This window comes from Austrofundulus limnaeus, unplaced genomic scaffold (genome assembly GCF_001266775.1).
Source record: "Austrofundulus limnaeus strain Quisiro unplaced genomic scaffold, Austrofundulus_limnaeus-1.0 Scaffold49, whole genome shotgun sequence".
NCBI classification, from domain to species: domain Eukaryota; kingdom Metazoa; phylum Chordata; class Actinopteri; order Cyprinodontiformes; family Rivulidae; genus Austrofundulus; species Austrofundulus limnaeus.
In genome coordinates, this window is record NW_013952451.1 from 2251448 (window position 1) to 2263724 (window position 12277).

Below are 12277 nucleotides of genomic sequence, written 5' to 3' on the forward strand. Positions count from 1 at the left end.
GTATTTTTACAGCCTTTATTTTACAGTTAAAATAAATGTTTATCAAATAAAGTCTAATGTTACAACTAATCATGGATCTCTTTAAAAACACCAAGTAGAAAGATTTTATTTTTAGAGTCGTATTAATCAACAGTTTTTCAGGCTCACTAAAGTTATTTTAGATTTTTTCCTTTAACTTTGATTAAAACAGAATATTGGGAAATGTGTGCTTGAAAACCAGGTTAAGATCTAGCTAGATTTCATCTAACAGCTCTTTGGGATACACATTGTTAGTACTTGCAAATGACTAGAAAAGAACAGTGTACTGACAGACGCCTGCAGGAAAGAAAGAGGGTTTTATAACACATCCATATAATCTACTCAACATTACAGAAAACTAATAAATTGTTTTAGGAGACGGCTCAAAACGGATGCACGTTTTAACACCAGATAACCCTGACCTCAGAAMCGCTTTCTGTTTTGGACAGGAAATGATAGTGGAGCAGGAAGGACAACAWAGATATGCAGCTGAGTGACAACAATTAAGGCACATTAACTGTGTCGTGGATCACAGCTTTAAACTCATGAAAAAATGAAAATGAGTGCAACATTGAAACATWTTGTGGGACCACATTTTGTCTTAGCTCCAACCATTAACTCACTTTGTCATTAGAGTCTTTAAGTCTCTGTCGTCCCCCTCCAGCAGCTCAAACTTGCTGGTAAGGGTGAGGGAGATCTCAGTCTTTGCCAGCTGGCCCAGAGTGCTTTCTCTGTTTGGGTCGTTTGGGTCTACAGCTCCTTCGCCTGCAAATTAAAAACAGCACAGCGTGTAAAACCGGTCAACGTGAGTTTGAACTAGAAGGAATTTAAAGAAAAGTGTGCTGGACCGCACCAATCAGTGCCTCCACATCGGGAACATCTCCCAGGTCCTGCAGCAGCTCATGAAGCAAGTCATTGTGGTCTGGTGAGATGGCCTCCAGGTGTTCAAGAAGTAGCTTTAAAACGACACGTTAATAATTCAATATGTTTAGTTTAAATATTCATTTCAATTAGTCGCTGAAACTATTGTAACAACGTGGAGATATTGTCTCAGCTATAGAATTAGTGCAAAAATCTAATAAAGTCTGTAGTTAAAAACAAAAATCAATACAACAGTTCTTAAGTAGGAGCTGCCTTTCACACATTCATATTCTGTTTGACTCTATTTGGTTCTGAATCTAAACTAAGTGTTAGGTTTATGAATAGTTTATAGTGCCCTGTAAATGATACCTTTCTACTTCAAACATCTAATGAACGAGCTTAAACAGTTTTTTTTTTTTTTTACCTCATCTCATCAGGTTGACCTAACAAGAGTCATTAAAGCACACTGGTAAAAATTTTTTTTTTTTGGTTTGGGTTTACCGAGTGAGTGTTGATGATCTCCTCTATTGAGATGTAGATGATAGGTTTGCTCAAAGTCACCATGTCAGTGTATTCATCAATATTAAACTTCTCCTCAGGTTCAGGAACATCACATGCGGACTGGAAGAACGATCTGGAGGAATATTGAGGAGTTAATCTTCCAGGTTTAAATACTACAATATTTGTGTAAAATCACAATATTATTGAAAGTCATTTTGTAAGAATCCCATAATTTCTGTAGCACATAGGGATGGGTACCTTTGGCATTTGAATCGATTCGGTACCAATATCTGGTACCGGTACAAAATGGTACCAATTTTCGGTACTTTGTGTGTGTTGTTGTTTTTTTTTTTAAATAATAAACTTTAAATTTTTTTAACATATTTCTCAATATATAAAATTAACAAATATCAAGACAACATCCAACTCTATGTATTGTAACATCAGTTGTGTAACTTATTTCTTTATAGTGCAAACTCATGAAAACAACAAGACTGTTTTGTCTTATTGCACAAATTAAAATCCAGCTCCATGTATTTCTATTGATATCATTTCCCCGCTAGAAAAATGTGTGATGGAGGTCCATGGAAGGCAAATTAGTTTAAATCAAATAAACAAAAGAGGACTGAGTTAAAACAAATAAAAGGTATTCAAGCTACAATTTGAGCATCCAAAACACGCCAACACTTCAAGTTAGCCGCTTGTTCTCTTTCAGATCAGACGTGTTTGGACTGTCGGCAAGTGCCTCTGTTGTTTTCCTCTGCYKGTCTCTGTTTAATGGYGGATGAAATAAAGAAAGTGGCGGTACTTTATTTACTTTGAGCGAGCGAACGTYGTGCTCACAAGATAATTAATCCACCAGAAAATTCAGAGGTGATCTGTTCGATGAGTTTAGGAGCTGTGAGCCTTGCTTTCATGCTAAGTTCAGACTGACCTCTGTGTACTGAACCAGCGGCTGCTGACGTCGTTACGCTCTTGTGCGATGATGTGTTCAGGACAAGCATGGAAAACTCACCACTCTTATGCCAATATGGTCGCAATGATGCGTTTAGGTACCAAAACATGGTACCATTTGATGTTACGTGAATAGGTTCTCGGTAGTACCGACAGAATTCGGTCTGTACTTTAAAAAGTATCGAATTCAGTACCCATCCCTAGTAGCACACACGGGAAAAAAACATCCAAACTGACCAGTTAAAACCAATAAAGCTGGCTTATTTTTGTGGACTTCCAGTAATGATGACACACACTAACAAAACTGCCTCCCTTGTTTGTGAGTGGGTAGATCTCTGGCACTGAGTTTTGTGAATAAAACTGTCTCCTGTCTGCTGATTTGGCAGAGAACAGCTTCCTCTTTTACCAGAATCACATCTGGCTTCATCATATCAACTTAACCTCCCCGTTTAATCAAAACAAGTTTATCATCATCGTTTCCTCCCATACTCCTGACATTGTTATTATTTTATCATCCCTTGGGTTTTCTATTATGTTGCTTCTGAATGCTGACGGAGCATAATTAGTCTGGCTTTAACCGTCTCACCTGAACTTGTCGTAAGTCTGRGATATGTAGTTATTCATTGGCGTCATGTGTGCATTCTCGCCCTCAAACAGCTTATTTGCAGCGGCGTGCTGAAGCATCTTTGCCACAGATCCCAGGTTCCGTCGCTGGTCCAGGTGAAGCTGGCCTCCTGCTGACATGTCGATGATGTCAAAGCCGTCTGGAGCCACGATGGCTGGGTTCATGTAGCGATAGTACAGCAGGTTTCCTACAATCTAAACAACAATCAATAAAGACTCATCTGAATGTACACAAACATCAAACAAACACTGAAGACTGAAGCCTTCTGTGAACAGAAGAACATTTTTAACATCTTTGTGTTTCTACCTTCAGCAGTTCATCTTCTGTGGCATCTGGAAACTTTTGATGGAGGCTGTTCTTCAGAACCTTTGCTATGTATCTCATGCCATAACTGCATGCAAATCAAAAAGTAATGATGGGAAATTATAAACAAAACATGCTTTCACATGCTCTGAGACAACAACAACAAAAAAAAAACTCAGTGAGGGCTTTGTTTTAACAAAACAGCACCATCTCGTGGGGTAAATAGAGTCCAAGGAAAAACAATGGCTCTGACAGAAAACTCATCTCTTTACATTTTGATAAATCCTTTAATTTCCAAACATTCAGAAACGTAATCAACTAATACCTGAACGTATATTTCCTCTAATTTAAAAAAGATGCTAAGAAATATTTTACAGACAAAAAAATAAAGCCAATACAAACCAGAATGAAAACAGCTTTTAAAATTCTGTAATACAAAACATTAAAATCTTGTAATAAAACATGCACACAGAGCTACACATATGAAAAAGAAGAGCCATGAGAACTTGTCACAGAGAGCAAATTAAAATGAGGATGCAGACAGTAAACAGATCATGAAACTCACGGGATGTTATCCAGCGAGGACACAATGGAGTTCAAGACCTTATCTGTAGCCGAGCGTAGAGCTTCGCTGGACGTCTGCAGCCTGTTGCGAACTTCCTCGTGTGACATGGCCTGTTCAGGAGTCACTTCATACGGCAGCTTGCTGATGGATGACAACAGGAGGCAAAATTTTAGGTTTTTAAGTTTTGTTTAGTTTTTTTTTTTTCAAGGAAATATAACAGACCGAAGTCAAATGTAGCACCTAGATGGTGAAATGGTTGTAAAAATTACAAAATTAGCAGAAAAAACCCATAAAACTACTAAAAAGTGATCATTTGAAGTAAAATAGGTAAAACAGCCGAAATTTTCAGTAAAACAGCTACAAAGTAGCTGGAAACATTTTAATTAGCATAAGGATGCATAAGGAGCACAAGTTTGCCGAATTTAGCAGAATTAAGTTGAAATAGCTCCAAAAAATGTTAAATTAGCTTAGAAAGCTGACTTTGTCTAATAGCTAAAATTTAGCTAAATTTGTAGCAAATAGCTGAATATGGAAGAAATCAACTATAAGAAGCATAAATAGCACTAATTAGCAGAAAAAAGTATAACAAAGCAGATAAAAGCATAAGAACAGCAGAAGGAAGTAGAATTTTAGCTAATATAGCAGAAAAAAGCTGAAGTTAGCATTAAAATAAGCTAAAGGTAGCAGACTCAAGTTGAGAGTAGCACCCAGATGGTGAAGTAGTTGTAAAAAAATCTAAATTTGCAGAATAAAAACCCATAAAACTACTAAAAAGTGAGCATTTGATGTAAAATAGGAAAAACAGCCGAAATTTTCAGTAAAACAGCTAAAAAGTAGCTGAACAAATTTTAATTAGCATCAGGACGCATAAGGAGCACAAGTTTGCTGAATTTAGCAGAATAAAGTTGAAAATTCTCCAAAAAATGTGTAATTAGCTTAGAAAGCTAACTTTGGCTAATAACAGCTAAAATTTAGCTAAATTTGTTGCAATTAGCTGAATATAGAAGAAAGCAACTGTAGGAAGCATAAATAGCACAAATTAGCAGAAAAAAATATAACAATGCAGAAAAAAGCAGAAGAATAGCAGAAAGAAGTAGAATTTTAGCTGAAATAGCAGAAAACAGCTAAAATTAGTAAAAAAAAAAGTAGCTCAAATTTGCACAAGAGAGTAAAATAGAGCATAACCAGAAACACCGGTTATCTTCGCTGTTACCTGGCCTCTCCAGTAGCCGTCTCCAGCTGGTTCACCCAGGCTTTGTACACATCCACAGGGTTGGTGTTGATGCCCAAACTCTTGTTTTCTATGATGTCTTTGACCACTGGAGCCAACAGCTGCCTCAGCGTGTTGTGACCACGTGCGCCTCTGTTAAAGCTCACCACCATCTTGATAACTGTGGGATTGCCTGTCACTATGTCCTGAATGAGATCCACCTTAGAACTGAGACACAATGAGAACTGACATTTAATACCAATCACAGTTAAGATTACAGAACAGCACATAAAAGGACCCGACATTATAACACAAGGTTCAGAGATGCATTTCTCACTTGATCTCTTCTTCTAGAGCAGTTTTGAAGAGTTTAAGCAGCAGATACTCCTCTCTTTGGTTAGAGGCATAGTTGTACAGAGTGAAGATTACAGTGTCCATGAACTTTGTAGATTTGTTTTGGGGCATCTGAAAAATCAGCTTTGCCAGGTAGGATGGATTGGTCTAAAAAAGGAAAGGAGAGGAGAGTTTAAGATAATGCAACTTTTTAAACAGCAAATATACAGTCACAGTAGAAAAAACAAAGTATTCCTCATACACCTTAGAAAAAGATGATTTACTAGGTTTCAGTATAAATTGTGCCAGCTTGGATAGAGGAGGTGGGAAGTGATTTTACTACCTCTGGTCCAGGTCATTTCATAACTTTTATTTATTGTTTTATGTATGTAAATTTCATAAACTTCTGTAAGCTCTGTAAGCGGAGGGGGATATCCTTATATTAATTTAAAATGGTCTCCAAACCATATTATTGTTTATCACAATAGGCCTAGTAGTCACACTTAAGTTTTAAAACCTGGACATTTGAGTTTTAAAATTATATTTTAATACATTTATGGAAAAAAAAGTCTTAGCTGTTTCAGCTATGACAGTATATTTTTAGTTGTGTAAAGGCCTGGTGTCATGATGTATCAGCATCCTACCTGCAGCAGGTAAAAGAGGTGTTGATAGGCTTCCAGTTTCCTCCGTTTGCCTTTACTGAGACCTTTGATACCCAGACCGTCTCCACCAGTCGAGTCATCTTTACTCGCCTTGTTCTTCATGTTTTTCATTTTCTTATTATGCGTCACAACGTCCTGTTCAATGAAACAAAGAAATAAACTCCAACCAAAACAAATAAAATATGAGCACATTATGAAAATGTGACATATGAGGCATGTGGTAAACGTAACGACTCATAAAACTCCATGATGGCGTCAATTATGTATCATTTCTCTCTAAAGGTTTTTAAGTTTCTCCAACCTGCAGAGTGATCCTGTTCTTCACCAGCAGTCCAATTTTTATGTCCATCAGATTCAAGTCTTTCTCCATCTGTTGATTGGAGCGAATCTTTGTGACCACTTCCTCCCTGAGTCGTGTCACTTCCTGTTCTTCACGTAAATCCAGGGGGCTCTGTTCCAACAAGTGGACAAACTTCCGCACCACAGACAGAGGAGGATCTGTGGCTCCAGCTAAAAAAAAAAAAAAAAAAAGTGACCAAAAACAGTCAGCAAATGTCCTGGTCCAGGTTTGACAACAAACACAAGTGATTTTCTTTTTCTTAATATATTTTCAATTTAATACATTTTACAGCATAAAAGAAAAATCCCAAATATCTTAAAGATGTTGTAATTTTTAAAAGAAACTTTTTAACTAATGCTTCCAGGAAATTCACTTAAAATATTACTTATGTTAGGAGCTTGATTCAAATTTTATTTGAATTTTAGCTTTGATATCACAAACTTTCAACTCCAACTGGCAAAGTGTAAAACAGCTTCTGACTCACTTAAAGTTCTGTAGTCATCTCTGGCTTTGTTTGCCTTCAGGAAAGCCTGAATCTGAATGATTTCTTTCTCCTAAATAAAAATAAATAAATATAGTACACAAAAAGCAGTGGGTCTTAAGCAGCATGGAAGAAAAACAATTACAGGCTGATTTTAGGAAACTCACATGATCTCTGAAGAACTGCAACCTCTGATTGTATTTCCGCTTCGCTTTCCACATTTTTACGATGGACTGGATCTAAAAACATCAGGACATTTTTTGTCACAGATTAAATACAAAAGCTGTTGTTTATTTAAGCATAAACCTATTTACTGAATGTTTAATCTCAGCTACCATTTAGGGCTGTGGCTGATGATTTCCAAAGAACAATTTTTCACTTACAGTTGTTCAGAAACAATACAAGCACTAAAAAAACTATAATAAATCACCTTGACAATTGAAGCAACATTCTTTTGAAGCAGATTCTTCCTTGCTTTGTAAAATTTCCTCTGCCTGTAACCTTTAAAGCAAGCCTGGGAGGAAGGTGAAGCACAATAAAAACATTAGGCATGTACAAATAGTGTTTTGTTTCAGCAAAACCACAACACTGATTATTAAACTCAGGTAAGCAACATTACCAATATAGGTTATAAAAATACATATACAGCACTTTTTTTTAAGACTTGTTGAAGTGCTATTCAGTGCATAAAGACAAATAAGTAACCAATAAACACACACGGAGCAATGTGGCCTCAGTATCTCATATAGGAGCATTTCAATGTGTGTGTCATTCGAGCCAAAGATCATTTCAAGTTTTTTCAACATTAACATCTCATACCTGGATTTTAACTACGGATGGTTCTTGTTGACGTAGATACTCCATCCTCTCAGTGTGATTTTTTCTAACCAGGTAACCTCTTACCCTCGCCTGCAGCTGGATAATGAAGGATTCGTTGGCTAGCCACAGTTGTTCTCTGTTATATTCTCCTGTCACACAGCTGACTACATTCTGACAGAGAGGGAGGGAAAAAATTTCAAGTTAACCCCAATAATGGCAAAATCACTCAATATACACCAGCACAATTTCAGATTAATTATTGAGTGAGTCTCCTTGTAAAACAGGTATTACTGCAGTAATACCTGGATGTCCTCTTTGCTGAGCTGGCCAGCACAGTGTTCAAATCCTTCAGGTTCCTCCCAGGTGCCACGCCCACTCTTCAGGTTATAATAGTAGTCATATCTGTCCTTGATGCAGTGTTTTACCCACACACCATCGCTGCTGCCTGGAGGAAAGCAACAAATAAAATAAAAAAAATCTCAAAGTGTATACACCAATTCCATTAAGACACCTCACCCTTCAGCTTTACTAAACAGACCAATTTAGGGTGCTCTGAGGGGATTTAAGTTTGAGAAACAAACCTATAAAATGTTACTTTTGTAGGTTTGTAATTATTCTTTTCTATTGTCAGATGAGTTTCTAGAGGTCTTGGAAATCACAGATATGTAACTTTTAAACAAAAATGTGTCATTTTATTTGTCTCTGTTTAGAATTACAGTTCAAGTATTTGGTTTTCATCCATATTTGTGACTTGATGATTTGTTAGGGTGGGTAAAACCTGGGCAAGTACGTACTCTGGATATGTAATTACCTTTATCAGCATGGCTGTTCTGTAGCTCTGAGAGTTCAGCCTGGTAAGTCTCTGCACATTTAGGATGCACCGCTCTCAGTCCTGCACTGGGGGTCTGCAAAGCCTGCAGGGTGTTCTGAGAGTYCCCCTCGGCCACCTTTGTGTTAATGTGAGCAACAGCCCCAGACACTAACAAAGTATACAAAACAAAGACATTGTTGAGAATGTAACTACAGAAAGTGCAGTTTAAAGAATGATGTGAATTAAATTCATAAAAAGAAAGAAATTTCAAGAAAGTAAAATACAATAAATTCATATGAGGAGTGATTTTTTTTAAGACAGCAACATGTAAAAATCCAATAACAACTTATTGTGCGTTAAGTGTTCTATTATATATGCATAATACACACAAAAATGTCAAAATTTCTTCAAATTATGTAGATGTCGATAAATTACAACTGTGTGTGCGTACTTGAGAGCGCCTCTTCTTCATCCCGATTGGCTGTTAATATGGCCTCTTGGATTTGGTCCAACCACAGCACAGTAGAATCAACACCGGAGTTCTACAACCATTAAAAACACAGAGGTGACTTCAGTTCTCAGACAAAAGATCCGTGTGCAAAACAACAAAAGACACTACTAATGCACAGCTGCTGCAAACTAACAACTTTTTAAAGCAGATCAAGTCAAAACATTTAATGAACAGGATTAGAAAAACACCCTGTAGTTTTAATAAAAGGCACATAAGGCAAAGTCATTAAGTTAATGGAGATTTTTGTTGTTGTTTCCGGAGTTTGAAGACAGCAAAGCTATACAGTAAAAACAGGTTTTAACTGCAAACGTTGGTCCTGTTATTGCATCCACACATAACAGAGCAGTGTGAGCTCTGAAGTGTGTGAAAACAACCCGTCATTTTAACTCTAACCTACAAGCATCCCAACGACAAACAATGTTTATRCAGCTTGACCATTGTGCTTTTTCTCCAGCTAATTTTAGAGACTTTTGAGTGGGTGGGGTTTTATCCGTGGTCACAGAGTCATAAGGAAGGAAGTCACAAGTAAAAAAAAGAAGTCTAAAATTAGTGTTTGTTTGTATCTGCTGTGATAAACTCAACTTAAAGAAAAATCTGAATTGCTAAACATTAAAGTWGTGAAGGATGAAACAAACAGAACAGCAAAGTGGTGTCTTGGTAAAAAGAAACATCACTAAAATAAACAAATACCATGTTAGAAGTGACTTATTTACCGCACTTTAAATCATACTGAATTAAATCAATGATGCCACAATTCTGTAAAAAAGCTGAAAAACATCTAGAATCTGTCTCAATTGCAGTAAAACTATTTCAAGCACAAAAATCTATTCTTCTTGTTGCAGTTAGTTAACAGATCACAGCTGCTGATGAGCCAGTAAGCGGCCACCCTCCCACATGCCCCCATGTGAGTCAGAGGGAAGTTTCTGACACAGACTGAAGGGAATTCAGTTTTCAGGCCTGAACAGGAAACAAGCTCACTGCTCCACACGCAGATAAGGATCCCGTTTAAACAACAGTTTGGCTTCCAGTACACAACAATTACCAGCTCCACAACAGTGTGGAAGAGATGCAGAAGGGGAAGTTTCACCGATGGAAACCCGCTGAAAAAGAAGCAACACCAAAGCGGCTGAAGACAAGAAACTTCGACTGACTTGGAATCTAAAATTTAAAAGGGAYATGGCTCATCTTGTTTCAGGACTGCTCCTTTGTTTGTTGGCTATACCTACCAGTCAGCACGGAGGTAAGATTTGTTTAAAAACATACTAAAAGAATAACTAGATTTAGTTGTTGGGAGAGGATCTTTAAAAAAAAACATGTAAAAAGTGATTTTGGTCAAACTTGAAAAAATACTTATTTTGACAAAATGAAATGTTTTGAGAACTGTAGTGAATTTATTAAGACAGTGTTTTTAGTAGACAAGTTCAATAAAAGAAGATAGAGAATTTAAATGTCTGTTTTATAGCTTCAAATGTACTTTCATCAAGTTAAACTGTTAGTTTAATTTTCTAAATATTTCTCTCTTTTAAACAGGAAACAGAACCTGGTGTGGAAATAATGGAAAAAATGGAAATAATACAGCAGTACCAAAAACCTTTAAAGGATCAGTCTGTAAATTAAACCACATAAGGAGGCTGTATGATGGGCCCCACCCTGACCCAGACACTCAACTTCATGTGGACCTTGATGGGCCAGTGACAGATTACAGCACGGGGGTCCTCAGCACCAGGGTCATACCTTTATCRTACATACTGACCATGCTTATTGGTATCCCTTCCAATGCCTACATTCTGGCCTTCCTCCGAGTCAAACTTCAATCAAAGTCTTTGCCCTCAGTGGTTCTTTACCTGAACCTGGCCTTCTCCGACTTGCTGCTCGTGCTCTCTCTCGCACTGCGTGTTCACTATCACCTCAACRCAAACAACTGGATATTTGGAGAAATCTCCTGTCGGCTCATCACGGCTCTATTTTACGGGAACGTTTACGGTTCTGCTCAGACGATAGCCTGCATCAGTTTGAAGCGCTACCTGGCTGTGGTCAAGCCATTTTTGTACAGAAGGATGCCTAAAACTATGTTGGCGGTGTGGATGTGTTTGGTGGTCTGGTTTCTGTTTGGAGCAGCTGTTGTGCCTGAGCTCCTGGTCAGACAGAGCTACCATGTTGCACAGCTGAATATCACCATGTGTCACGATGTMCTTCCCCTGGAAGACAACTCCCATTCCCCGCTGGTGCCTTACAGACTGGTRATGGTTTTTCTGGGCTTCTTGCTACCCTTTAGCATTTGCATCTTCACCCACACAGCAGTGGTTTATCACCTGGGACAAAGCGCTTCTGACTGGAGAGCTTTCATCAGGGCGAGCACGCTGGTTTTCACCATCTTTGTAGTGTGTTTCTTGCCCAGTGGCATCCTGCATATAGCTCACTACATCCGCCTGTTTTCCAATGGGGACGACAGACTGTATGGATACTATCGGTTAGCGGTGTGTCTCTGYTGTTTTCACAGTTGTCTGGATCCCTTCCTGAGTATGCTCCTTTCCAAGAGTGCAGACTCTGAAATACAATTCATTTCTCTTCACAGGACACCTCAGAGGCCAGCCATTAGGATATGAGGCTTATTGTTCCTCACACACAACACTATTGTTGGAACAGAGTGGAGGCACATCACTGCATGCAGAATTTACCAGGAAGTTAACAGGACAACCTTTGTTTGTTTTAATACAATACTAATGAAATGTTACAACATGCTAACTGTACAATCAATAGCAACTTGTTTTGTATACACAGTAAATTCAAAACCTTTCCTTTATAGTAGTTCCCAGATCTTAACATGTGTCTTTTTGCAAAAAGTGTAATTAAGCAATGTAGATGTATTTATCAGWGGTATCATTGATCATAAGAAATGCTGCTGTATATCGCCAATAAAATAAATGTACATTTAGAAATAAATGGGGCATATGATAATGATTTTTTTTTATTTACAACTTTATAGCTATAAAATATTTTTTTCCATAAATGCCAAAAACACATTAAGTAAAATGATGATCACAYTACCTGGCAGAGAAGCTGTTTGGTATGCTGTAGGACATCATAGTAGTGCTTGCCTGTGGCTGGGTTCACTCCTGTCAGCTTGGCAGTCGGTTGAAGAAGAGCTGCAAGGGTTTGCTGCTGGTCACCTGAATTAAGTGCCTCATTAATCCCAGCTATAGCTATGATGCCTGAAAGTGAAAGGCAAAGAATACAGTAAATCAAACCTAAACCAGTCACCTGTTTTTTAATTATATATATA

At 37.7% G+C, this 12277-nt stretch overlaps 2 protein-coding genes across 2 annotated transcripts in view; one reads left to right on the forward strand and one right to left on the reverse strand.

The window, feature by feature from the left end:
- The window catches only part of iqgap2 (IQ motif containing GTPase activating protein 2), a gene marked incomplete in the record, with an annotated part of 33870 nt that overhangs the window by 2214 nt on the left and 19379 nt on the right, over window positions 1–12277 (reverse strand). The window contains 18 exon segments of the mRNA XM_014008405.1: window positions 642–783; window positions 872–974; window positions 1381–1513; window positions 2921–3153; window positions 3266–3350; window positions 3828–3968; window positions 5041–5265; window positions 5375–5538; window positions 6015–6167; window positions 6334–6542; window positions 6857–6926; window positions 7021–7092; window positions 7284–7367; window positions 7673–7843; window positions 7975–8117; window positions 8484–8651; window positions 8935–9025; window positions 12043–12206. Coding sequence (XP_013863859.1) covers window positions 642–783; window positions 872–974; window positions 1381–1513; window positions 2921–3153; window positions 3266–3350; window positions 3828–3968; window positions 5041–5265; window positions 5375–5538; window positions 6015–6167; window positions 6334–6542; window positions 6857–6926; window positions 7021–7092; window positions 7284–7367; window positions 7673–7843; window positions 7975–8117; window positions 8484–8651; window positions 8935–9025; window positions 12043–12206 — 2551 coding nt within the window.
- On the forward strand, window positions 9035–11347 carry LOC106517521 (proteinase-activated receptor 3; the record flags this gene model as incomplete). The annotated part of the gene is given in 2 exon segments (XM_014008406.1): window positions 9035–10234; window positions 10525–11347. Coding segments are annotated over 2 exon segments (887 nt in total), but the record flags the coding sequence as incomplete, so codon positions are not given.